This window comes from Strix uralensis, chromosome 19, assembly GCF_047716275.1.
Source record: "Strix uralensis isolate ZFMK-TIS-50842 chromosome 19, bStrUra1, whole genome shotgun sequence".
Classification (NCBI taxonomy): domain Eukaryota; kingdom Metazoa; phylum Chordata; class Aves; order Strigiformes; family Strigidae; genus Strix; species Strix uralensis.
In genome coordinates, this window is record NC_133990.1 from 13,158,305 (window position 1) to 13,186,065 (window position 27,761).

General features: G+C 36.7%; 1 protein-coding gene across 24 annotated transcripts in view; it reads right to left on the reverse strand.

Moving 5' to 3' along the window:
* Nucleotides 1–27,761, reverse strand: part of BPTF (bromodomain PHD finger transcription factor) — a 56,572-nt gene that overhangs the window by 2,513 nt on the left and 26,298 nt on the right. For 6 of the 24 annotated variants that reach the window (XM_074889323.1, XM_074889318.1, XM_074889316.1 and 3 more), the window contains 24 exons: nucleotides 27,198–27,553; nucleotides 26,777–26,908; nucleotides 26,100–26,229; nucleotides 25,206–25,341; nucleotides 23,821–24,042; nucleotides 21,108–23,520; nucleotides 20,751–20,875; nucleotides 20,382–20,510; nucleotides 19,941–20,091; nucleotides 19,031–19,154; nucleotides 17,330–17,582; nucleotides 16,733–16,894; nucleotides 15,603–15,751; nucleotides 15,109–15,232; nucleotides 14,394–14,617; nucleotides 12,922–13,144; nucleotides 11,800–12,686; nucleotides 10,984–11,066; nucleotides 8,934–9,159; nucleotides 8,148–8,500; nucleotides 4,639–4,812; nucleotides 3,576–3,768; nucleotides 2,485–2,569; nucleotides 427–613 (listed from right to left, as the gene is read on the reverse strand). In XM_074889323.1, the coding sequence (XP_074745424.1) occupies nucleotides 427–613; nucleotides 2,485–2,569; nucleotides 3,576–3,768; nucleotides 4,639–4,812; nucleotides 8,148–8,500; nucleotides 8,934–9,159; nucleotides 10,984–11,066; nucleotides 11,800–12,686; nucleotides 12,922–13,144; nucleotides 14,394–14,617; nucleotides 15,109–15,232; nucleotides 15,603–15,751; nucleotides 16,733–16,894; nucleotides 17,330–17,582; nucleotides 19,031–19,154; nucleotides 19,941–20,091; nucleotides 20,382–20,510; nucleotides 20,751–20,875; nucleotides 21,108–23,520; nucleotides 23,821–24,042; nucleotides 25,206–25,341; nucleotides 26,100–26,229; nucleotides 26,777–26,908; nucleotides 27,198–27,553 (7,241 nt within the window). Of the gene's footprint in view, nucleotides 1–426; nucleotides 614–2,484; nucleotides 2,570–3,575; nucleotides 3,769–4,638; nucleotides 4,813–5,641; nucleotides 5,948–8,147; nucleotides 8,501–8,933; nucleotides 9,160–10,983; nucleotides 11,067–11,799; nucleotides 12,687–12,921; nucleotides 13,145–14,393; nucleotides 14,618–15,108; nucleotides 15,233–15,602; nucleotides 15,752–16,732; nucleotides 16,895–17,329; nucleotides 17,583–19,030; nucleotides 19,155–19,940; nucleotides 20,092–20,381; nucleotides 20,511–20,750; nucleotides 20,876–21,107; nucleotides 23,521–23,820; nucleotides 24,043–25,205; nucleotides 25,342–26,099; nucleotides 26,230–26,776; nucleotides 26,909–27,197; nucleotides 27,554–27,761 lie in introns of those variants that run through there. The other 18 variants (XM_074889338.1, XM_074889335.1, XM_074889332.1 and 15 more) reach the window with 12 other exon arrangements.

A 27,761-nucleotide genomic window follows, 5' to 3' on the forward strand; every position in this document is an offset into this window, starting at 1 on the left:
TTGTAAGTGTCATGGAAGGACTGTCTCTTTTTAGCATCTGAAAATTATTTACTGCACAGTAGAACATTATCAGAACTCAGAACACAGTATTTGTCCTGACAGAAATCATTAAGTTTTCTGCAGTAACGACTTAATGTCATTCAAATTTTCTACATTTATGATACTGCCCAAATTTGCATCTAACAACTCATTTTGAACACACATTACAAAGTAACCTCCACAAAATCGTATTTAAGCCTTAATTTTGACAGAAAATGACAGCTGGCTATCGTAGAACAGATTTTTTTTCCTTTAAAAGAAAAGCAGTTTTCCAGGAAAGTGCATGGAGAGGCAGATCCCTGTATGAATGCAACGTAAGCTTATAAAAGCATTAAGGAGATTTTAGGGGACAACAGAACATCTATGATTAAGAACACTTTAGCTTACCTGCTTGCCTTAAATCCTTTTAGTTTCTGTACAAAGAATGATTCAAGAACTTCTGCACATTGGTAAAAAGGGGAGTCACTTGGATTGTAATAACGACAGTTATCAAAAATTTTGGTCATATCCGCCACAAACTCCGTGACCTTTTTGTAGTAACGTTTCAGTATTCTTTCTTCCATGGTGGCAAGGTCTTTAAAGAAACCAAAGGTTATTAAAATGAGACATTTTCATCCTCAACAGAAGTTCACATTGTGAAGACTGTAGGAAAGAAAGTCTATCTAGGTTAGTTGCTTTTCCAGGAATGCTGGTTGTGACATGGTGACACCAGTAGGTCTCCTTCAGAATAAACACTTCTGCATGAATATGTTGTGTGCATCTAAATTAAAATGCAAGTATCAGAATGACCTTGGAAAACTTGGGTCTTTTGCAGGAAGCTATTTGCTTTATCTGAAGAAATTAAGGAATAAAAAAAGTCAGTCTGGATTCAGTTACTCGTACTTTATTTTCTTTACTGCCCTCATGGAGACCAACAGTCATATATGTACATGTAACAGCTATCCAAACCTCATTATTTTTTCATTTGAATTCATTACTTGCTTTGAATGAATTAATTTTCATGGCCATATGCACATTACCACATGGCACAGATGAAAGAGATTTCAAGTGCAGGATCATGCAAAATGCTAGTGCTCTCATTCTTACTGACTAGACACATTAATGAGACCAGAATGGTGAAGTAAGTAGTCATTGTCCTATTTTAATGCAAATGTAAATTAAAAAGGGAGAGGAATGAGAACTGCCAATTATAAATATAGCTGACTAAATGTATAGTCACACTTAGCTGGAAAAACAATGACCTGCCCTTGCAAAATGCCCTTAAAGTGCTTGCTTTGACACGCCAGTAATGCCAGAATGTGTGAAAACAAGGGTAGATAGGCCTGGATTAACTAGTGTATTTTCCATAGATTTACTTGTATACTTACAAGTCTATTTTCCTGCTAGTTAAGTCAGAAGGGGCTAAACGCACTTTCGTTTAATACATTCAATCATCATATGCTTCACTATATTATTATTTGAACTTTCCTTATAAACTTTAACCCCACGGAATAGGAGTTGTTTACCATTTTCGTAACAGCACAATCCAAAACTTTGGAACAGAAAAGGACATGATTTCTAAGTAAATATTGTCTTCAGTCAAAATACTCCATTTTGCCAAGATACTAAATTTAACTTCTCTATTTCTAGGATCAGTAAGGAGTAGGTGGGAAAGCTCAAATGATATGCTGGCTCTCATTGAGACATATGAAAAGGAATTGGTGCAGTAACTGGAAGGAAAGGAACAACATTTATTTAGCAACACCATTTCGTGCAGGAAGTAGATTTTCCTAAGAGGTCTCACGTTCAAGTGTTAGTCCACTGTGTTCCTAGCTAACTGGTAAGGTCTAATAAGATCAGAGTAAAACACTATAAAGCTACAGCATCTCCTCTTTCTCTTTCCCCCACATACACAAGATTTGAAACAATTCTTGTTCATGTACATTTAAAGACAAATTACATATAATTTAATATTTATATATAAATTTAGTATACTAGCAAGTCAGATAAATGTAATTTTTAACTCCATCTTAAGTTGTGTGTCACACTTAACTGCATTAGCACCACTTCCTCCTCAAACTCTAGAGTACACACCCCACGCTTTGTAGGAGGAACTGATGCAGAAAAAGAAGAAAAACAAGCAAAACAAAACATAGCAAAATTGACCTCCTGAAACAAATAAGTTTACAAGAATTCTGTCCTACTGCTGCACTGAATTTCACATTTTATACATTAAACTGACAGCATTTAGGGTTAAGGAGTCAGCCTAGAAGTAGACATATTAAGTCTCATGAACTTCTAAATCTATCAATGAGAAATCACATTGTCTCAGTTTCCCTGACCGCAAAAACTGTATTCTGCAAAACATATCTTTAAGATGCCTGGATGGAAATGGTCAGCAGGTAATTAATTTGATATTCAACCCCCCAAATCTACACACTCATGTTATTGCTCAGAAACACTTACCCATTGGTTCTTTAATAACACCATAATAATCTGGTGCATCATTGGGGTCTACTGGTTCTAGGAATGGCCATGCCATCTTGTGAGCCTGTCGGAAAAACAAGATATAATTACAAAAAAAATTTAAGTTAAATTAGCACTATTTAGTAGCTAAACATTTTCATTATACTTTTATCTGTTAGGGCCTGGAGTTGAACTTAAGAAAGAAGTGCCGTGTTATGTGAAAAGGTAACTAGTTCTCATCTGGTGACCTCTAAAGTTTTAAACCTCGATGTCAAGGACTGAGCAGTTGATCCTCAAAACAGGAAACTATGTGAAATTGAGAGACAGCAGGATACTGTGCTAAACAGGCTGCATAGGAAAGCATGTAATGAATTTACTGAGTGCTGGGCACTTCACACCTAGAAATGGGCCACTGTTTTCACTTTCAAGTACTCTAAAATGAATTTGTTTTCATTCAGGTCTGTAAAATGTAGAACAACGCAAAATATGGATATTTTAGGATTTCTGTTACCACACAATGATATCAAAATTCTTGAAAATTCTTTACAGTTAGAGCAGAAAAGACATATTTGGGAGTGACTGATAAGCCAGAAATATAGCAGATAGATGTAATTCTTTTTATCAGGATGCCATCATTTACATGCTGGTAACGGCTTTCTGTGAGAACACTACTGAAATCAGTAACTCTGAGATTAAAGTAGAGGAGCCTAGATCAGAAATCATATCAAACTAATCTGAGAACAGAACGTTGCATCTTCTATATCCTGTTTAGTTAGGCTAACACTCTGCCTTTTGGTATTTTAAGTAAACCTGCTTCCTTTAAAAGCCTGCCATTGAAGAGATTGTTTAGTTTCACTAACTCAGAAGCTGTGATTACTAATTACTGTAAAGATTCCTTAGCATAATAATGCCAATCAAGTTTGCAGCTGACAAAGTGGCATTTCTCACAAAAAATAAAAAAAGAGCTTTGCTATTTCCTTTTTAAAAAAGTCTCAGACAACTGGAAGAGAAATCAAAACCTACTCCAAGACTCACCAGGTATGTCCTACACAGTAAAAAAGCACTCCTCTTTGCTGCACTCTTATTCTCACCTGTAAAGAACGTAGTACTCTTCTTAAACCTTCATAATCTTTATCAGTGAGTGGACTGAGTACAGTCATGGCATCCTCTGTGGACTGACATTGTGGACACACATATTCATCAATGAGATCTGCCTCACTTTGTAAAATGCCAACACAGCGCCCATGATACCAGTTCTGACATCGGTCGCAGCCAATGTAAAATCTGCAAGATCCAAACAGTGTTAGTGACTCAATCTATTTAATTTAAAGGTTACATTTAAACACATAAACCTGCAATCCCCTGCACACAAGCAGATACTTGGCACAATTAAATACAACAGTGTAACGTGGTATTTCAGACAAATTCTAATTACACTATTCAAACTGCTTTTGTATTTACAAACAGGCTAAATTACAGTCCATTTCAAAATTAGTTCCTAAATTTTATACTAGCGCTTTCAAGCAATCAAGATTTCAAAAATCATTCCTCTGCTTTAGAGTTTGAAAGGAACAGTGTAATGCCAGAAGTCTCACCCAACCAGTATTCCAAAACAATTCAAGATACGTTTTGCACAAAGTGGACTAAAACTAGGGCTCCTGTTTCACTCCGTACAAGCATTTTTCATACGGAAGCTTCAGTCTTGTAGTTGAATACAGAAGGGGTATTCTATGACACAAAGCCTTACAGTAAAAGATACCAACCATATACCCCCACACTAGAATTATGCTTTCTATCCAGATCAGACTAAAGCACAAAAAAAAATTCCACTAAATACTACATTTGTCTTTTAAGCTTTCTAACCATCCCTTGTTAAAAAAAAAAAAAAAAAATCAATCCCAATTTAAAGCACACGGTGTTTTTTTAAAAACAAAGCCCAACACATTTTGACCACCCTGAAAACTCCACTTTTCCTAAACATTTACTGTATAGAAATATTTTGGAGAGGAAGACAATTACTGAAAAGCAATTTGTATTACAAATGAATACAACATATGCAGAATAACTTCTTTTTTTCTTTGCAAGGAACAGGTAACCACAGTCAGAGCAGTTTGCTACCTAAACATTAAATAAGAGGTTCTTATCAGAACTCACTGTGACTCATCATAAGGTGTTCTGCAGATACAGTACAATTCCTCACTGCTGCCCTCTTGTGCCCGTTTACAATCATTACAGATGTACACATCCATTTTCTTAGCCTCCTTTTCTGTGATGCCAACACATTCTCCATGATACCAGTTAGTACAAAGATCACAGCCAATATAGAACCTAAAAGTATTCACAATGAAAATGACAATGTAATTGTCATTTCAAATGGCATGGCACTTTTCCCTGCATTTCTCTCTGACGCACTTTCTTGCTGGCCTACTTTCTTCAATTTTCTGTCTCGGTTTCCCTGCTTCCTAACATTCTATCCTTACAAACTAACATCTCATGCTGCAGCTATACTGTCAGTAAGGTCACTTGGGTCAATTTTAAATTGACAGTTCATTAAAATGCACATCAATAGGTAACCAGACTTTGACAAAACTGGGCTAAAAATGTATGTCTCCAATGTGTGTGTGAAAAACTGTAAAAGGCACAAAAAGACAAGGCCAAAGAAAAAGATTTACATTTTCAAAACTGTAGCTCAAAAGCCACTGAAACATTTCCTTAAGATTTGAAAATGTAGGTCTCAGTTAATTTAAAAAACAAAAGCAAAGCGCAAACACCAACTAGGAGTTACAAGTATACTACAAAGAACATGCATACCAGCCATGTGTAGAATACATATTGGTATAACATGATACGAAAGAAAATGGGATCAGGACATGGTTGTCATTTTTTTTTTTTTTTTGGGGGGTGGGGAACGCACTGAAAAACAGATATTAAACTACTCAAAATTGCAACAAATTGGAATGTGGACTATTCTTCAGAGAATAACGTCTACTCTCAGACACAGCTATGTGACGGAACCAGGTATGGTATGACACGAAGTGAAGGGAACCAGGTACAGAATCATGTGAATGGGACCTTGCACAGAATGACGTGACAAAACTGTAAAATATTATGCAAGGATGTTTGACATTTTGTGTATGGATATCTCAAAACATACCTATGACTAGTGACAATCAACCAGATGGGCGAAGTTACACATCCATTCTCTCTGCCTAAGCAAAAGCAAGCTGACTCTGAACCTCGATCTTCCCAGATTTCAGAGACCACCTGCCATGTGCTGCTGCATGAATTACTGCCACCCGAGTTCGTCAGTCCGCAAGCACCACCCACTGGACACTACACACGAGCAACGGGACAGCAGCTAGCACATGTTCCACAAAACAAGCATCTCTAATTTCTTGGGCCTCTGCATACGCCCCGGATACTCAGATCCTTCCTTTTCTCTTAATTTTCAGTCAGACAAATCCTAAAAAAAAAAAAAAGAAATCACACAAGCCAACCTTCCACAAAGAATGGATCGATATAACTCCTGACAACTATCAACAACGATTCAGCCAGTGTCCTCTTCCCAAGAAGGACTGTGTCTGCTCCTGGTGACGTGGAAGCACACTTATGTCTAGGTGTAGATGCTAAAACCTTGCCACTAAAATGTGGAACAAGCGTCACATATGCTTTAACAAATAAGCTGCAATCTAAGTAGGAATCTTAGAAAGATACCCTTACTGACCATCCTCGAAAACAGTGTGAGCAAATCCCTATAACCCTGGAGTATCACAAAAGGAGAACTAAACGGAAGAGATCTGCAATAAAATACACAACACAGAATGACTTTTGAGGATTTACTACATCCTAAAAAATGCATAGGGTATTCATAATATACCACAAATTAGCTTTTCAAGCAGCACGTCCATCTTTTCTAAAGTAGAAAAGAGACATCAGCACAAAGAGGAGTATCTGATGCCTTTATATATTTGAAAATAATAAAAAAAAAAAGTTTACCAGAAAAATGTTTTAAAACTTGACTAATCCTTTTCCAAATAGTGAAAGGATAAGGTAGTTCAACAGTACAGTCATCATTTGTAAGAACATAACATTTAGAATTCACAAAAAGCAAAGCAGCAGAACTGAATCATATTGCTAAGGATACTACTAAGTTATTACCATTTCATTTTCTTGAAGTTTTATTCTGTGCATTTAAGCACAGTTCTCAATCCAGGCTAACAAAATTCACTCTATAACCACATTTTTCATCGGCTTACTCAAATGCCCACTAGCGTCAACAGAAAGAGTTAGTCTGACAATCGAATCCTTTCGCTCACAGAATTTGTTCATCTTTTTTGTGACAGTTCTATCACTTACTAACAACAGAAGCAGTAAGACACAGACCTCAGTATCACAAAAAATGAGAACAGGGTATCCTAAATTTACTGGATGGCAGCCTAACACAACGTTCTTTAAGTGAGACTGGTGACATCCCTTAGAAGTAATAGTGAATTAACAAGCAGGGCATCACAAGTCTGCGGTTAGTAATGGCAGCACAGAGAGCAGTCCAATTTCCCACACTGATGTAATGCTGCAATGGGCAGAGCTGCTGAACAACCAAGGTGAAAAAAACCCAAGGACCTCAACTCCATTTAAAAAAAAAAAATATTAAAAACCAAAAAAGGCTAGAAGGAACCTCAAGAGTGTCTTGGCCCTAAATTTGGAAAGAACCACCGGTACTGGAGTGAAAGAACTACTCCATCCCTATGGTTTCTTTCTGTTATCAGCATTTAAACCACCACCAAATGGCACCAATTAATACTTTTTGGTATTGTCACTTGTTGAGCCGATACATACTCACTTGAAATTGGTCTGAAGTCAAATTTATTTTACATACACCTCCACACAGCTATCAGATACTAACCATTATTAACTACTGATGTTAGTCACTTCTAGCTTGAGCAGGAATGCATAACCCTATCCCCCTGCAATCCACTGAATCTTCCACTCCACCACTTACTAAATTTCTTCACAAGCTTTGTACGTAGTGTAAATATTTTTCCTCATTCACAGTCAGAATCAAAGGACACAGAACTGCAGGTTTCACTTTGTGAAATGTTTACATACTCATTTTTTTATCAACCCTGGGATGTAAATTTTAACACATGGAAACCATTTCTACCTGAAACATTGTCCAAAGTGAACTGCAGTCCAGTAACTTGGAACCCTCTTTACTGGCTACTGACTTACAATAAGAAGTCATTTTTTGGAAGACGGTACCAAAGCTATTTCTAAAGAACATCAGCTACTTGTTCACAAGAAATTGCTCAAACCAAATTGTCACTTGCTTCTGAGGCAGAGGCAAAACGGCAAAAGAAAGAACAACAGAGCGGAGGGGAAAAAAGAAAAAAAGAGTATGTGCATGTGAGACAGAAAGGTCATACAATGGAAACATGCAAACAAGTAAAAATATAAATCACGTACTTCAATAGTATAAATCAAGTATGTTAATAGTTTTGAAACTGCTAGTGGAAAACAGAGACTTTATTCTTTATACCTTAGTGATCACTGCAATAACACCCGATACTCTTATCTCCAACTCTAGAACTACCTTGCACTAACAGCTAAATACTAAACCTAAAGCTAAGAATACACAGTAAAAGGCTATGGTGTTCACTACTCACTTAGACTCGTCGTAAGGCGTTTTACAGATGCAGTAAAGCTTTGTGTCCTTCTTTGTTTCCTTTGAGGTAGTAGAAATCATTTTCTTTTTCTTGGACTTGGAAGCTGACGAATCTTTCTCTTCATCTCGCTTTCTCTTCTGGGAGGATACTGGCATTGGGACTGTGGTGGAGGAGGAGGAGGTGACGCTGGCTGCATGCTGCTGTGGTGGTGGTGGTGGCAGTGGTGGTGGCGGTGGTGGTGGTGCAGCGGCTGCAGCTGCGGCTGCAGCAGCTGCGGCTGCTGCTGCAGCGGCAGCTGCCTGGGCTTTTTCTTTTTCTTTCTTAATTTTAGTCAAGTCTTTCTTTAGCTCCTCCTGAAGTACATTAAATGAATAAATAGAGAGGGAGGCACTTCATATGATTATTCTGGGACAGGATTAAAATCTAGACATAAGTCCCCATGCTTAACCACAAGAAAATAATTAAATCCATTTAAATATGCTATTTGCTTAATGTGCTTAACCTACAAGTCACATAACATTGAGGGACAACACTCCTCGCCTACTAAGATCCACTGGCTGTAATTTATCGGAAGCTGTTTCAGGAAACAAGGTAATTTCAGTCCAGATTAAAAACAAGAAGCATAAAGAGGACATATACTGGCTTCGCAGAGATCCACGCATCCACAACCAGAACTTCATCCTCTACGTCTCCTTAAAATCTCACCGAGCAAACAAATAAAGATTAACATGTAAGTGTTCTCCCCAGCTTAAAATCAAATTAGTCTTTGAGAATAACTGTCCTTACCTGCACTTCAATTTGTAGATCTTTGTCCAGAAGTGCTCTTTTTTTCAATATTTCAGCTTTCAGCTGTTCTTTATGCTTGAAAAGCAGAGCTGAGAGCTTAGTAGCATTCTGTTTACTACGCTTCTGTTCTACGCTCTCTTCTCGCTTTCGTTTCTTAGCTGCCTGTTTTTCTTCTTTGTCTATCTTATCCAGAATATATTTCATCACTTGGTTGCACACAATCATTCTGGGGAAGAAATAAGGAAAAAATACATTGTGCTGAGCTGCCCATTTAATCCCAGTTGAGAATACAGAATCATTTAATTCTTCAGTCTCTGCAAGCTAAATTATTACATTTCTTGAGACGTACAAGGTAAATTTAGTAACACACATTGCTCCCACTCAGACTTGTTTACTAGAACACCACTGGGAGAGATCAAGGCCCTAGTTAGGCTCAAGAGGGCCAGTCCCAGTTTCATATAATTGATCCAAGTACTAACCATTCTTCCCCTTCCCCTATAAAACTCCTAACAAAGCTTAGGCTTTAGTATGATGAGAGCTATTTTCACTCGGTTCAGCTTCCACAAACATGTTTGAAAGAGATGGATTTTGTTTATTCTGATGCAGAATGAAAGCAAGTTGTAAGCCCGTAACTTCTTCTAAAACATACATTTCCACCCTCCAGTGACCACCAAAAATTACTAAGGTTTTGTGTTTTGGCATAAGGACTGAAAAATATTTTTTAGTGTACAGAATTCACTACAAAACAGTTCCAAATTTCTTCACTAATGACAAATCAAGGTTGATTTTTCATCTGCTGGTTGTATACTCAGCTATAAATCTCTTTTCCTGCTCACTTGTTCTGCAATTTTCATTTATTTTGCTTTATATTTCAATTAGAAATTGTTCTTCTGAATTTACTTTTTCCTTCCCGTTCTATCTCAAACCCACTAGAAAACTAAACGCTTCTTGTTGACAGAGTGACCAAGAAAAATAACTCCCATTGACATACAAGCTGAAAGCAAACAACAAAATAGCAATGGCCAGGGCAAGTAGCTGCTGCTAACTCTGCAGTCTTAGGCTCAGACACACTGTCTTTGATACACATCTGTATTTTGATGACATATGTAATATGCTACCTGTTTTGTAGGGCCATACAATTTTGTTTCTTTTGCTGTTTTTAACCTGCGCTATATCTACTTGGTTTTTTTTTCCAGGTAAGATACCCAAACTACATTTTGGAGAAGAAAAAAAAAAAAATCAGTGAGACAAAGTCAGCTGTACCATGAACCAAACTAGTTAGAACTCTTTTTTTTAAGTGGACTTCTGTCAGTCTAAATACTAATTAGGCTGTCTGACACCATTAAAGGCAGAGTATATGACAATACATCTTATTCTTCATACAACTGTGAACATTAAGCGAGTAGCACCTAGTGATACTGTTGTAATCAACTAAGCTTGTACCCTGATTTGATGATCAAAATTTTATAAAAAACACTATTATTTTTCTATCTGACAACATGCACTTGTGATTATCCGATTGAAGCAACTGCATGAGTGAAAAGGAGTCAAAATAACACCAAGACAATGACAAACACTCCAAATTTGTGTTTAGCAGCTTCAAGCATAAAATCTCCTACTTTGTCGAATAGCACTATCTTCCAACTCTTCAATTCCTTCTGTAGAGTGGAATGTACAGCGGACAAGAATGGAAATAAATTGCCATGATAATGGACAAACAAAAAACAGGCTTTTTGCAACAGAACCATTAGTTCTCTATTCTGTGCTCCTTTAAGGATGGTTTTTACCTTGAATTTAAAAACTATGGCCAGCTCCAAACACATGCAATATAACATTTCACTTTAAAAACATATAATCAAAATAAAATTGAGCGTATACAGGATTCAATTAGAGTTAAGAACATTGCTATGGAAGTTACTTTAAGCAATTTTAAAACAGCAAAATTTCTCTAAGCAGGTTTTTACAAATCACTGTTTTCTTATACCACCATTAAAAGATCTTATAAATGTAAAACTTTCACATCTAAAGATGCACCATGATGCACATTCACCTCTGATTTTCTTCCCTCTCAGCTGGAGTCAGTGTCTTCTTCTGTTTCAAGTGTTCTATGACAGCATTCTGTTTCATAACCACCTGTAGGATGATACAGAATCCAAAATAAAATATGAAAACTTTAGCCAGTATTTCATAATATTACTGGGAGAACCAGGACATTTCCTAAGTTAAAGTTAAGTGTTATTTTCAGTGACAAAATAAAACTGATTTTATCAGGGGGACGGTGCTTGTTTAAAGCAATAATTTGAAAATGAAATTGAAAACTACCACCACCTGCACCCCAAACAGAGTAGGATACTTTGCTTATGTCGAGTTTAAACCTAGGGACTAAATGTAAATTGACAGTATTTCTTCAGTGACTGGTTGTTTTATTTTAAAAAATGGTTAAGAGTCTCATATATATATGGGTTTTTTTAAGCCCCGCAGCCATCCAACAGCATTACATTTCAGATACCTCTTTGAAACCTCAGTTTCCTGTAGCAGGCAATGAAAGTACTGTACATGTGTTCTGAACATCAGCTCTCCTCTAGCTATAACCTATCTTTCCTGAACTGAGAATAAAGATATATTGTCCCAGCAGCTAGTGGTAAGTTGAATCAAGGTGTCAGAAGACTGCAAACATGGTACAATTGACTTGATGTGCTGAATTAACTTAGAATATTTAATTAAATTGCCAAAAGCAATCGTGCACTAACTTTGAAAGAATCAAATTAACTGCCTATCAAATGTATTAACATTGTTAACAAGAACAGGCATTTAAAATGAGATTGGTTTCATTCATTAAGTTTTAATTTCCTTCTGTTAACTTTACCTGTTTCTGGATAATGTCACTTTGATTAGAAGCCTGAAGGGCGTGCTCACGTTTAATTTCTATCTGTTGCTGCTTTTTCTTCTGTTGCTGCTCCCTGAGCTGCTGAACTCTCTGCAGCTGCTCCTGAACACTAGCTGCTTGAACTGTTACCACATTCTGAATCTGGTGAGCCTGTACTGGGCTAGTTTGTTGGATCTGAATAGGTAACTGAAGCTTGATCTGCTGGGGCACACTGCCTTGTTGGGCTTGTATCTGAGCAACAACATGTGACTGAAGCTGAGAGAGAACTTGGACTTGTTGCTGAAGCTGAGGCACTGTAATAACTTTTGTTGGAGGCTGCTGAAGTTGCAGCTGAGGACGAGTTGGGGATTGCACAGGAACCTGATTTAAACTTTGAGTAGTTGGAAGGGTTGAGACTGAAGTCTGAACCTGAGGTTGTGATTGCTGCAGCTGAGCTTGAATTTGTATGGGAGCATGGGGCTGCATCTGAATCTGTTGTTGGGTTGTAGTCTGCACCTGAGCTGGTTGCTGAGGCTGGACTTGGGACTGGCCTTGTGGAAGGATTGCAGTCTGCGGCTGACTCTGGACTTGCACTGGAGATTGCCCTTGAGCCTGGGTCTGTGCTGGCGACTGAACTGGAGATTTAGACGATTGTGCTTCAGGAGTGACTGGAGAGTCAACAGATGCCGGAGTCTGAGATTCAGGCTGGGTCTGAGTTTCAGGCTGAAGTGCTGGCTGAGGTGCCTGCGACTGGGCCAGCGGCACCGGCTGAGTGCTCTGATTCTGCCCTTGAGGCTGGGCTTGCGGCTGACTCTGAGACTGCGGCTGAGTCAGTGGCAGCGCTGATGTTGGCTGTGCCTGTAGACCTTGCTTCTGTTCCCCTGTAGCTGTGAAAGATAAAACCAAGTATTCCAATCATTTCAAATAACACATCTATAAGTCTTACTAATTTGAACCTTTTAGAACTACTGTAAAGCTCTATGCAGAAATTCAAGAGATTTCTAAGCTTATAATACACTTCTAACAGATTTACTGTAATAACAGAACATCTCCCAACCGCACAGAAAGTCCCATGCAATTGAAACAGAAGCTTTTTTTTCTGCTGAACAAAACAATTCTTACCCGAGGTCGAAGTAGAAACTGTTGTTGTAGTTGTGCTAGCTGTAGTAGCAGCTGCTGGTAGTGGGGTGAAAAGAAATCTCTGAATTGTACCATTTGGCATAGCTGCTTGCATAAGCTGTTGTCCTGGACCAGGTATTACAGTCACACCCTGAGGGATTAATTGTAACTGACCAGTAGTTTGACCTTGTCCCTGAATTACCACAGTTAATCCTTGACTGCCACCCTAAAAAAAAAAAGTTAATATTGATGTATTAGTGATATAATTTTTAGACAGACTTCACTGAAAATCAGAAGAATTAGGGTTTTGGATTTCAGAATTCAATACTTTTACCACATACCATACTCCTGAAATCCAAAACTAGCATCTGAGATTATGAAATACTAAAATACTCTTTCGACAATTCTATCGTCAACAGATTACTGGGTTGGAGTTAGATACACATATTTTCATCCAAATATTGACAAGAACCCTAGCCAGAAAACAGCTAAAATAGAACAACTTTGTTCCTAGAATTTACAAGCAATACAGAGCATGGATAATTTTAGACATACTATTAATTACTTTCTCAAGAATCCCAACAGTTTGTGTAAAAGTTCTCTGCACTGACATTTCCTAACCGCATATCAGATCCTACCCAGCTGTGAGCTTTCATGACTGACAGTTCAGTTTGTAATGTATTGGGAATTTCTGTTGTTTAAGCTGACACTTAGACAGCTCAAGACATCACTCTCAACTCAGTGATGGAGAAGGTAGGGTACTGTCCCAACACTCAGATGCACAACTCCACATTTTGTGAACCCGTAGAACAGAGTAAGGTCCCTACAAAAATCCTTCTGAGTCTTTTGCTGTGGAAATTAATTCTCTGAGTCTTGTTCCACATATAAAAATCTTACCTGGCAACAAGCAGCCTGTACATTACAATGATTTATATATTTTACTTACAATTTGAAGAATAGGTATTGTGGTAACTCACAGAGGTCTATTTTTACCCTAGGCTTGACTCTAAACTTATTTTTTGCCCACAGACCTTCAAGATCTGTGCAGAAACTGTAATAATTTTTTCCTCCTCCAGTTCCAGATACTGCAATTTTTCCTCTGAGGCTCCGGATAACATGAATGAAAACTAAATCTTCACACAAACTCAAAAGACAAGGAACAAACATTACGCTCTGAAGGTCTACAGAACAGGCCATACAAAATAATTATGTCCCTTACTGCTATTAATGCAAAGAATTTTTTCCATACTGCTAAACTTTCCTGATGCTAGTTACATTGCTGGGGAATACAACAGGAAGCGATGTTTAAAATTTTACATATACTATTTAAGCTTCTTCCAGTTGGTAATTATGCTATCAGTCATCCTAAATAAAGGCATAAATGTAAGTTTATGAGCAGATATACTACACTGCTGAAATCCAAAGGGTTGGTAAGATGTTATCAGCACATTTCCACGCCCAGAGGAGTATTTTACCTGTCCTTGTGTTAGCTGCGTGAGTTGGGCCATAGTGAGTTTCACTTGTCCCTGCTGAGGGCGAGGGGGCTGCGATGTGGTTTGTGGCTGTATTTGCTGAGGTGGTGTGCCAGGACTCGTGACGGTCTTCTGTCCAGCGCTGGAAGAAGCTGTGCTGGTACTAGAAACTGCTGTTGAGACAGGCTGACCCCTGATTATTTGAGTCACCACTTGCTGTGTCTGACCTGTAAGAGAGTAATTTGGGATAAGAAACATGTTTCCAACATTTTAACCATTAGCACAGCAAGCCTCTGAGTCGCAACAACTTGGAATAGTGTATCATCAGACAAGTGAAGCAAACACTGTAGCTTGCACATAAACTTTACTAACCATTTGTCTGTGTGGTTGACTGAAAAATGTCAGCAAAATGTTTTCTATTTTAATTCAATTCAAATACTTACAGAGTACTTCAAACACTTAGCTTGCCTTTAAAAAAAAATAAAAAAAATTTAAAAAGGCTTTCACAATACACAATTATTCTAAACTTTGTTTTCAAATGAATGGACTTAAAAACAAAGCCTGCAACTGACACATTCAAAAGCCAGAAAAGGCACTTGTTAGAAGTCAAGCATCAAAATGAGGTATTTTTGCATTGGGACGTATGATACAGAAAGTATTTATGAAGAAACAAACCATGGATTTCACACTGGAAGTTCAAATATTAAAATGAACCTACTGGCTGGAAGAATACCTTGTTGCACCACTACAGGTGTTCGAATGATGGTCTTTCCAAGGGTTGACTGCTGAAGTGGTGTCCGTATTACTGTCATACCAGGGCGGAGTGGTGTTCCTTGCACTACCTACATACACCAAAATGGAAAGCATATGTAAACTTGGGAAAAAAGGCTGCTGGGATATACCCTGATGTTTCCTGTTTTCTTGTTTAATTTTTTTTTTTTTTTAAATATAGTAAGAAATCACAAGATGCAAGCAGCTCCATTATTTTTTCATCTATGCCCACACTTCTAAGGCTTACCAAGTTCTAAACTATTAATTTTTCCAATTGGAGAGAACTGTTATACCTCCCTGGAATAAAGGATCCATAAACACTATTGCTGAGATGATCCAAAAACATTGAAAAGTGACTAGACAGAACTCTTAATATCTGCCAATAACTTAAAATATATGTGCCCACATTTTTTGCATTAAATAATCAGAAAAACATCTTACTTGTGAAGTGCTTGTTGTTCCTAATGTTCCTGTGGTATTTGGCCTAATGGTTACAGTTGCTGTCCTTGGCTGGAATGAAGTAAATGTTTGACTTGCACCGGTAGTTGACGGAATGATACCCAATACCTTTTGCTGAACTTGAACAACACCTAATTAAAGAAAAATTGAGAATTCATTAATGACATAATCGCCAGCAAAAGAAGTAAATGCAATGCCAGGGTGGCATTTAGAAATCAGTCTCCAGGTTTCTAGAACACCTTTGAGTCTTTCAACATTTCTTGGGAAAGCCTTTGTCATATTGTAAAAAGAAGCAGCATTATACTTTGGTCAACAGTCCAACTACATTTTAAGTTAAGAAATAGGTATTTTAGAAAAGATTAAAGAAAGAGTGAACCTTCACAAAGATCAGTTTGATGGTAACTGCAAATAAGTCCTTGCATTGACACGGTGCCACAAATTAGTATTATACAACCATTAAAAGCTATGATCTGATTCATTTAAAATGTAGGAGACCAGTTTAAACATCTTTCACCTACAAGCCTGTGGTGCTGAAGAAAACGGGTAATGCTTTTCCTGTCACCTAAGAAATTTCAATACAAAACTATTAGCCTTCGTGATTTCCTTAGATGCTAAGTATAATGGAGACAGAAAATTGAGCTTTTCTGTTCAGTACACATTCACAAATCTCAAAATATTAAGTCTTCTTCTTGAGGCAAGAAGAAAAAATGCTAATCTTAGTTTGGAGCCGAACTCTTGCTCATCAGTGAAGAGCAGATGTAGGCATTAATAACTAAGAGCAGCAGCTTTTTTTTTTTGTGAAGAAAGTTGTTCTGTTGATGTATAATTTAGGTAACGAAAAAAAAGCATGCTTCATTCCACATTGTTAAAAATAAAGCTTCCAATTTTGCACTATGAAATGCAGAATAATTTACAGGCAAAAAACTTGCATTCTTCCCCTACAGACACAAATATGCAATACAGGGGGAACAAGCTCTAGAAACTTGTATATATGTATATAAAAATATTTTTTCCCCCTTCAAGTCACAGTTTACTTCACTGGGAAAATAGTGTCAATGGAGAATTAATCAGCAAGCTGGAATACATTTTTAATTCAGTTCCCTTTCCCCTACCTCCTTGAGTTGATGGCACATTGACGGCAACAATCTTGCTGTTTGCAGGGAGTGGCAGCTTAGTTATCACTTTCCCTGCCATCGTTACTGGACTGCCTGAGATCTGGAAGGTCTGCCCTGTGCTGGCAATGGTTGTGGCTGAAGTGGCAGCTGTGCTAGTGGCTATTGAGGCACACAGAACAGTCAGTTTTAGAGCAGAATAATTAGTCAATGAAATGACTATTTTCAAGTATGAAACAGCAAACTACAGGATTATTTTTACAATAATTTTTGAATGCGTCATACTTTCTTTGGTAAAGATTCTTTTTTGGAAACAGTATGTTACAGCACAGAATGCTTTCTTTCATTATCAATGATTACTAGTACAACAACTGTCAGTAATAAATGAGACAGGTCAGAAATAAGACTACCTAGCAAGTCTGAACAAAGAAAAATTAAGACAGGTATTATCTCAGAAATGTCCTGCTGACTTAGCAAGAGAGTTAAGAGCAAAGATAACAAGAAATGTAATAATGCTATATGTTCTGGAAAAGATGTAGGTGCCATATATAGCATGAACTCCAGCACATGTTCTTACCATGATAAATGGCTACTTACCTGATGAAGACTGGCCTTGTTTAACCCAAGTAGCAAAAGTCTGATGAAAATTCTTGTTCTGTTGGAATGTTACTGTAGCTGGGGAACCCACTTTTGTAGTAAGCACTACTTTAGTTCCAGTGGGCACTGGGCCTGCTAAAGGGCCTACCACAACTTTCTGTGGTGTTGAGACAGTAGTTGCAGTGCTGCTGGCTGTTGTGACTGCAGGGGCCACGCCTGCTGCAGGGATCTGCTTCTGCTGCTCCAGCCGTTTCTACAGAATTTAGAAAAAAATGGAATGAAGGGATAATTAGCATTCTCAGTTTTTGTAAAACAAATGCTGTCTCTTCCCAGTACAGAAAAATAGGTAGGACTTCAGTTCAAGTTGTAAAGGACTGAAGAATAAGCTGCTTGCACACACTATAGCACGAGACTCGACCTGCAGAACTACAACTCTGCTTATAGTACACAGCCAGAAATTTTCCTTTATAGCATCTTTCAAATCCTCAGCTTATCTTAATTTCACTGCACATTTTAATTTAAAGAAAACTTATCAATTAGACTCAGATTAATCCAAAAGGTTAAGAACTTTGACAAACACCCATCTATATTTGGCTCTGACCGTATGCATACAGCTTGCATCTATGTCAATAAGCCACACATTGTCATTAACACAGAATTTATTACTAGCATTCCTACATTTAGAGCTGCTTGCACTGAGATCCTGTCAGTTACAGAAAAATTAAAGGAGGCTGTATCATTCTACTTCACCATTAAGAACACAATTTTAAAAATTATTCTTTTAACAGTAAATCCTGTTTGCAGCCTCCTTATAAAAATTAGGTTCAAAATCCCTTACCTTACCCAGCAACCTTCTGTGCTGTAACTGTCAAGAAGGTACATTAAATTTAGGGACCCACTTCATGAAGGGATAGTATCAGTAAGCTCTTTTAAAATTCCAACCAATCTAACATTCTTCTCTATGTTACTGGAATTATCTCTGTATTTATTAATTTAAATTTCAGTGTTTGGTTAGCATTATATTGCGGTAATGCCCACGAATCAGAAATACTTATTCACTAATAATGTATTTCCTTCAGGGAAGATGAAATGAAAAAGGAGTAAGTTGGAAAAAAGCACAGTCCTAAATAATGTATGTGAAATACAACATGGCATTGGGTTTCCTAATTTTAATTGCATACGCTATACATACATATACACTTACACCTATACATACATATCTATATATATTTATATAAAATTATCAACGGGCTTAATTCAGACAATTTAAGATAGAAAAAAATCAAAAGATCTGATTTGATTGAAGCATGAAGAACAAATGCAGTTGTATTCTCAAGTCAGCTATACACCAAGGCAGCTTTCCATTATACCATTCTAGAACACTGTTGACCTTACCTGAAGATTGGTGCTCCTCAACCTTCTTTTAAAATGGAAACAAACTAAACCTTTTTAAAGTGTTATAAATTAGGTGGGGGAAAAAAAAAAAAGGCAATCCAAAACAAATCTTTGCCTTAACCTCATTTCAAAATAACAAATGTACACAGTGGGAGCAGCATTGTTTGATGGCTTACTTCGCACAGGAAGTGGAAACTATTTAAAAAATGGTGTAAGATAGGGATAAACTTTGTTTCCCATATTCTAATGCATGTGGACTATCAGTGCATGGTTGCTGACAGGTGGGACTACTAATAGCTCCCCCACCTGCTGGGCAGCCAATCGTTGGTGTTTTAGTTGAGCCTCCAATTGGGCCTTGAATTCCTCTGCCTTCTTCTGTTCACTAACCTTAGCCTGTTGTTCAACTGCCTGTGCCTTTTCCTTCTCCACCCTGCCAAAGACACAACCGAAAGTAAGTTATACCATCACATAAAATCCAACCATCAAACTGGATTTCATTTTATCCAGTTTAACTGCTCTTATAAGAACAAATGTCAAGACTGAAGATCACTGAAAAACTGGTCATGGCTTTAAAAGTATTTTGAAATTAACTATTGAATTTGCATGCAACATCCCTGAAATATTCTGATGCTAAACTACTGCAACACCTTACAGGAAACTATTAATCAAAACTGGAATGTATAATTACACCTAAGACTGCAAAGCTATGTAACGCCAATAACTTAAAACAATTCTTTCCAAGAGACTCAAAAATGTTGTTGCAACTCTAAGCATGCAATACTGGAAAAATTTATTTTATGACTTGAATACTCCCAGGCTGAATTTACCTTTACTTTACTTGTACACATTTGTTTTCTTTGTATTATAGAAGTATTTAAACACATACTGTTTAAAGTCATGCCAAAAGCAGTCTAAAGCCTTTCCATGAATTACAGCAAGAGCCTTTTAGCATACAACAGTGATTAGTTCATAAGCATGGAAAAATTAATCTAATATTAGTTCTAACAGATCTGTAAGGTCTGTGTAAATTAGTTTTGGTACCAGCAAATAGTTTAGCTTTACAACTTTAAGCTTGACTATCATTATCAAAAGGCACAGTAACAATGCAACACAGATCCACTTTTACCAAGCTTGTGTTCTCTAGTGGGAATTTTTATTTCACACACACACACAAATGAAAATGTTTTTCTTTAAAAGCTCATTTGAGTTCATTTACCTTTCAGCAAATGCCCTGATCTCCCATAGTTCCAATTCCTCCTCTGCTACCCAACTTTCAATTATAACAGGGCCCGTTTGCTTGGGTGTTTCTGGCCTTTTTGGCCTTAGTGCACTTGATCGCAGTCCCTTCCTCTGGGGTGTTGGAGTTTCTTTAGAGAACAGTCAAAACACACACGTTAAGCTCAATCATAAAACAAAATTCAAGTGTAAGCCAAGATTTAGTGTCTCTTTCAGTCTCATTTTATAAACAGAAAGGCCTTTCAGCTTCAGATAAATCACATCAGTTTGTTAAATGTGTCATTTGTTTCCAATAGGCAAATGAATAGTTCGTGTCAAGCTATATTTACTCCCTTGATGGTCTGAATTAACAAAGATCCTGTTACCTTAGTTTCTGTAGGAGCTTATGGGAAGGAGGAAAAAAATGTATAAACAAACATACCTTTCGGAGCCTCTGGTACACCAATGGGACAAATAATTTTTCTTATACAGTACTCTGACCGGATTCCATATGGACCAACATCTCTTCGCTTGATTATTTCTGTTGTTGTAATTTCAGTTTCAGATGTTTCTACAACAAATTAGTCCAAATACGTTAATAACAGAAAACAAACAAAAGCTAAATCTCCAGTCAACCCAATATACTCAAGGTAAGGAAACAGCAACTAGTACAAACTCTTGACTAAAAAAAAATCCAAAATGCCATAGCTAACACCAAGCCTTTACAGAAATGCTTGGAACGAGCGTAATATTCAAAATTAACAGCAAGAACTTTTGCATTAAGAAACCCAGAAATTTAAAGTAATAATACCTGTACGTGTAGTTCCTCCCCCAGGTGGAGCTTTTGCTGCCATATCATCCCATTTGAGACATGCCCACAATAATCGCAGCATAAGGCTCACTCCAGCCAATGATTTTACTGTTTGAAGTCGGTACCTAACAATAGAGTATTAATTATGTTTTAAAGTAAAAATGTATTTAAAATACCTAACCAAACTAACGGGACAAAGGTTTTCCATTCTACCTTTACTGAGCAATATAGAAAATTACTGACTAATAAATAGCAAAATTTGGATGTTTGGGCACAAACATGTATATCACTTGTATTTTAAAATTCAATTAATTTCATCACACCCTTAACTTTTCCTCAAAAATGTAAAGTATGTACCTCCAAGTGATCCCAAAAGTTGGCCTTGGGGATGGATATGGCCAGATATCCAAGGCAGGCTTTGCATTGTAATTGAAATAGGGAACTTCTCTGATCCCTCCTTTTCTGGCCAGCTTTTTTAAGTCATCATTGGGTAAAACAAATATGCTTTTTTTACTGCTTTTGGTAACAAATTTTCTGTAAGATGGTAAGGCAGTTCCAGAACGAGTTTTTTTGGGTCTTGCAAATTTCATTAACTTCACTTTGTCTTTTGTAGAATACTCTTTGCTGACAGTCATGGAAGTCACCAATGTGCCTTCTGGGGTGGTCAGTGAATCTGTTACTGTTGTCGTAACCACTGTTTTACTGTGCTCTTGTACAGAAATGACATCAACGTTACTGTCTGTAGCTGGAGTGCTAAGCTTTGTTACAGTAGTGGTGGTAGTTACAGTGGATATGGCACAATTTTCTGTAGATGACACTACTGTTGTTTTCTCATCATTAGAAGCTACAGTCTCTGCAACTTTAAACACAGTTTTGGATTCTGTAGACACTGTTGATGTTGTGGTAGTCACTTCTGTAATAACAGTCTTTGTTTTACTTTCTCCATTAATATTTTCCATTTTATATGTCTGTACACCGTTCTGATCAGCAAAGTCACTACTCAAGCTAGATTCCTCACATGAGGTTACAGGTGATGGTGCACTTTTCTTATCCTCAATTGCTTCAGTTTCCATAGATTCTGTTTCATTATTCAGGTTATTTTCTTTACAGACCGTATGCGCTGGCGTGGAGGCAGTGCCAACAAAGGCCGATCTCTCAGGATAAAGCTGTTTTTCTTCAGTTTTCTGTACATAGTTGGGAACTTCACCTGGGGGCTGAAGACCCTCTCCAGACTCAAACTCAGGTGAACTCTGCAGACGTGACTTAGGATCCAAATTATTTTTGTCCTTTGTGTCCTCTGTCATGATGTCACCATTCATGAATGGTTTTACTGGAGATTCCTTAAAACTCAATGGTTTTATTTCATGTTCCGGAATGGATTTATTAATATTATTAACTTTTGGTTCAATATCACCCCCTGCCTTAGTTTCACAGGTATCTTTAACTAAGCAATCATCATTTGATAATACTTTAACATCACTGTCTTTTCCATTCATTTGAAATGCTGATTTTTCTTTTCCTAAGTCTGTCTCAGTTTCTTCATCTTTATTATTCTTTTTGTCAGTAACACTATTTCGATTTGTCTGATCAAGATACTTGTTTATGGTACCTGTCTCCACTTTCAGTTCCTGACCTTTCTTTTGACCGTTAGCCTCAGTTACTTTAGAGCTCAGTAAATCCTCATCAACTTCTGCCCCATCCATGTGTTCCAGAGTTTGACTTTCAAGATTTTTTTCAGAAATTAGCTCTGTTTTAAACGGTTCTAGATCTTTACTAACTGATTTTTGGTGAAATATAACCTTGTTTTCAGATTTACTTTCAGTCTTTCCTGGAGCAGTTTCTTCCTCCATTTCACTTTCTTGAGAGGATGTTGGTTCAATATGGCTTTTTATCATACAATTGTTTTCTGGGTCTTTGCTCTGCTGTTCAGAATTCCCTTCTGAATCTGTTTTTTCAAGAACAGCCAGACCATCTTTTCTACAGCTTCTTTCAGCTATCACTGGCTCTAAGTTTTCACGTTCACGCTGAGATACTCTGGTAATAGGTAGTTTTTGTTTCGAAGGTTTTTCGCTTCTTTCCGTAACATCCCATTTGATTCTACCTTCTGCGTTTGTTTGTTTCAAGCCATCCACAGAGGAATTCTCAGACTCTCCAAGAGCCTCTTGTCCTTGACACTTATCAGCAGTCATAGGTTCAGGGTTGTTTTCTTTACTATCATTCTGAATGGAGCTTTCACCTTCAGAGGATTGAGATGAGCCTTCATCCAGTAGCTGGCTTTCTCTTTTTGATAGCCTGCTTGTCAAAGGCAAAGAGGATTCATCTAGCTCACCAGTTTTGGGGATCGGCAAGCAGTCTTGTTCTGCATCTTCCGTTTGGGTCTTATCTGAAATATAGGTTTGATCTTGGGAAGACATGTCAAACTGGCTTCCTTCTTTTACTTTTCTCATTTGTAGCTCATCTATGTTTTTCTGGGGGCTCACCGATCGAATGCCTACAGTTTTAGCACTAGCCTCCAGTTTCATCCTTTCTAGACGTTGTTTTTCTTCCAGTGTAAATTGTTTTATTCGCCTCTCAAGTAGTCCATCTAATTTTGATGATTTTACTTTCCTTTTGTAGCAAGTCCTTAAATGAAATCCCTCACTAACATTGATTATATCCAGCTTACAATGACTATCCTCATCTTTTATGGGGGACTCAATTTTCACATCATCTACATCCATAGGTTCTTCCTTGATGATTTTATCATTTTCACCATCAATTTCCTTTTCCACTGTGAAGAAGAAATAACTGAATCAGTAAAAGCTCCCCTAACAATGAATGCCAAACTATATTTTTACATTAAGTACTAAGAAATAAATGGACCTTTTAGCATATTAACAGATTTCAAGGAAAAGGGAACAAAAACTTCAGACACTACTACCAGGAATAGTAAGTCATCATTTAACGGAGGCATTTTAAATGTCTTGACGAAACCTGTTACAGAGTTTTTCAAGCTATTTCTGAGGTCCTAAAATTTACATATGCAATGTTGTAATGAACAGCTAGTTTTACAATAACTTAAGTGTATCACCTTTGTCTTTTGCATGATCTAAGCTTTCAGAAATTGTATCAACTTCTACTTTTTCTTCACGTGACTTTTCTTCTTTCACTTGTACTTTCTCCAAGGTTTCTGAAACATCTGCTTTGTCTTTTGCTTGCAGATCATGAGAATCCTTTGTTCTGTCTTTCTCTATTTTTACCTTAATTGGACCTTTTCGTTTATCCAAGTTGCATTTTTCATCTTCGCTCTTAGCTATTAACAAATTAATTAAATGGTTTCAATTATTCAGAATATTTTTTGTACTCTGCTATATTTTAATGTATGTTAGTTTACCTCTCAAATCATTCACACATCATTACTGAAATTCAGAAGTAGAACTAACCATACTATGGTAATGTCATAGATTAAGCTTAGTGCAATACTGAATTAAAAAAATAAGTAAAAATAAATAATCTAAAACCCCACCAGAGAGAAAATGTTTCATTTGCATTTTTTTTTTTTTTTTTACACATGTTCAGCTGTTCTTAAAAAAAACACCCCAAACCAACACATTTTTCAGGAAACTAAATACCACTTTCTGAAAACCCAGCCTATTAAGAGCATATTAATTCAGACCCTGAAAATTCAAAAATAGTTTTTAATAATTTTGATTTCTACAGTTAAGCCAGAACGGACATTAGTATTCAAATGACTTTGTGCTTAACACTGTAGTGGCTATTAATTGCAATACAGAAAGCAAAATAAATCTAATTTAACAATCCTATAGACAACACTAAAGGCAGCAGCACCCATTTTGTGTTTGATCCAGTTAGAAGCAACAGGGAAAGTAGTACATCAATATGTGAGGAAAGAGATAATTTTGATATGTAATATAGGGTGGGCTGCCATTTTCTAAATTTTAAAAGGAAACGCAAGATTAAATTTATTATAAATATGACACATACAGTTCAGGATGCATTCTAAAAGTCAACGGTGCATATTTTTCTTTTTTAATATAAATCCTTAGAACAAATAAGTGAGAAGGTATGTTCTGAACTTCCTAGAGAAATAAATTTCTTTCCCCTTATAAAACATTTGTTCCCAGATAAAATTGGTTAATGGTATTCTGTGATCGGGGGGCATGCATACATATACACCAAATATTTTAGATGTTACTTTTTGCTTAAGGCTACACAAAGCTGTACAAATATTACACACAGTTTCATAACCAAAACAATTTAATGTAGCTAAAAATGTCTATGACAACTGAACTGGTTATATTGACAAAGATTAGCAGATATCCACAAAAGCTTCTTTGAAACACTATTTGTGACAAAGTCTACAGAAGAAATATCATATACAAATAATTAACTGAATAAGCCATAAAAAGCAGTATGTGAATAATTTTTAAAAATGTAAGCAAGGCAGACACTTACTTGGTAGCAACTTTCTGTAATTTGCGTTAGTATTTCCAGGCAGTTTGGGCATAAACCTGTGGACATGTGTTTTACTAATCCAGCTCCAGCCACCATATCCTGTTACTCTATATTCCTCTCCTTTTTGCTTCCAAACCTGTTAAATATTTTTAAAATAGTAGTTTTAATGGTGCTATTTGCTGCATTATTAATGTATACATTCATTTAAAAACCTAAGACTATTTTAGAAAAACAAAAACTTCAATTTACAGACTTTTTCAAGCAAGTTGAAGTGTATTTGTGATATAATGTATTATCTAAAATTAAAGATATATTGCTGATAATTAAATTGATTCTATCATAGCAACATCTGAAAACCGTATTTATTTCATATAACAGTGAGAATCTATTTACTTAAAAGCTGAAAGATTATACAAGTTTTTGAATCAACCTGTATGTTTTTTACAACAAATCAATTTAGAGCAAAGAACCACTCCAACAGAAGTATTTAATGTCTACTGTAGGGAATATGAAGAGGTTTCTACAGTAGTTCCCATTGTATTATATAACCTTCCAAAGTAAAGGTAGCTAGGCTAGATTTTCTGGGCGGTGGGGAGTGAGGATGGGAGGGGAGCACTGGACAAGCACAGACATACTGACAAGATTCCACTAGGAAAGGCTGCATTTTGAAGACAAACATCTGTCAGCTCAGGCAGTGTCACTAAGAGCATAATATATGTCAAATTTAGTTCAGACCAAGGTTATGTGCTTGCATATGTGGGCACGGTTCCTACTCCAACGGCAGGAAGTAACGCAATGACATTAAAATTTTAAGTTTAAAATGAAAACAGAAAAGGAGTAAGAAATCAACAACTTCCATATTTTGTTTGTTCTTCCCACAAAAGAAAACCTTACCTGATGCTTGACAGGAAATGTATATTTCACCCACGTTGCTTGCTGCATTGTTTCTTCTTCTTCTTGTTTTCTCTCTTTTTTTTTCACTTTCTCCTTTTCTTCTCTTTCTATTGCTGTCATTCTGCGTAATCTAATACATATAGATTTAAGTGCATTTAAATACAGGATCTTGTAAGCAAATACAAGTCAAACAACAGCATATACTATCCCTTTGAGGAATTTTAAATATCTGAAAGAGGAATGCCCAGTATAACGTTATATGTATTACTTGCAACAGGAACCCTACTTTCTTTTTGGCTATTCAAGCAAGGCAAACACAACTGTCTGCAACTGTGTCTAACATCAGACACATCTCATTTCTCCTATGACATAATGAGACACAAAGGGCAGACTCCACTGAACTAAGTGTGTTGAAATTTGCTCTTCTAGTCTCCCAAAGTTTTATCACTTTGAGACTGCTTCCCAGATAAAGAAAACAAACTTGCTTTGCAGGAGCAATGACACTATAAAAATCTTGTCATGTATTTTCAGTGTTTCTGGTTGAGAAAAAAAACACTTCAAGTGCTGAATGACTGATTAAATTGAAACATAATTCTTACAGGCTTTGAGGAACTAGTAATTGCAAAACAAAGTAAAGTTCTCATATTCAGAAAAATTTTTATGTTTATTTTTTTTACCTAGTGTGCCCCAACGATTCCCGCCAGATTGGCAGCATGACAACTGGTTTAATTGCACATTCCAATATAGCCAGCGCTAGTGCAAATTCTCTAGGTTTGCTGCACATCTGAACAGCCTTAATCCAGTTAGACCTAAATTGGAAAAAAAGATAAAACCCTGAAACATATACATGCACTAATACAGCATGCTATGTTAATAAGATTTAATGGTAGGATAAAACCTCCTGTATTTTAACACTTCACTCAAATGTGCAATCCTTTTAGCCATCCATCACAAAACACACATGTGTTATATTTTAATATACTAAAGCACAGTGCTTGGACATCACTGATTTGAAAAAATAAAGACCATTGCTTATTAATGCTGTTAGTAAAAACCCAAGTAAAACAAGAGAATATATATTTTAGTTTATTAATTTACCTGTGGGAAGCCCAGTTAGGGTGAAGGAACGACGCTGGGATATTGTTTTCTAGCTGAATAATAGTTAGCCTCAAAGTGGATATGGTAAGAACTTTGGACCCATGTACAGACCCATTCCATTTGAACTCTCCAGCAGGAGTCAGACAGAATTTATGTGAGAGATGTCGTCTCTTGTCATGGTCCTCCCTGTGCTGGTGCTTGTTCAGTGCGAATGAATTCGTGGCATACTGATTATGATAAACACGATACTTCCCCTCTTGCCCTAATTTGAAATAATTGTTGATATTTCCTTTCATCACAACTTCCTTCTTTGTGTTCATTCGGGAAACTTCACCTTGAGAGTTGACCACCAGGACCTTGTGAAAAAAAGAATGATTTTAAAGAATCACTTAAGTTTCTAATATTTCTATTTACTTATTTATGATTTAGGCTTCAACTGTCTATATATAAAATTCGAAAAATACCTTGCATTAGTTTGTAGAAGCAAATAAATGTTTATCTGATATACAAAACATATGTACTTCATCACTGATTGTATATAGAGTTAGGATACTCCCAAAGATC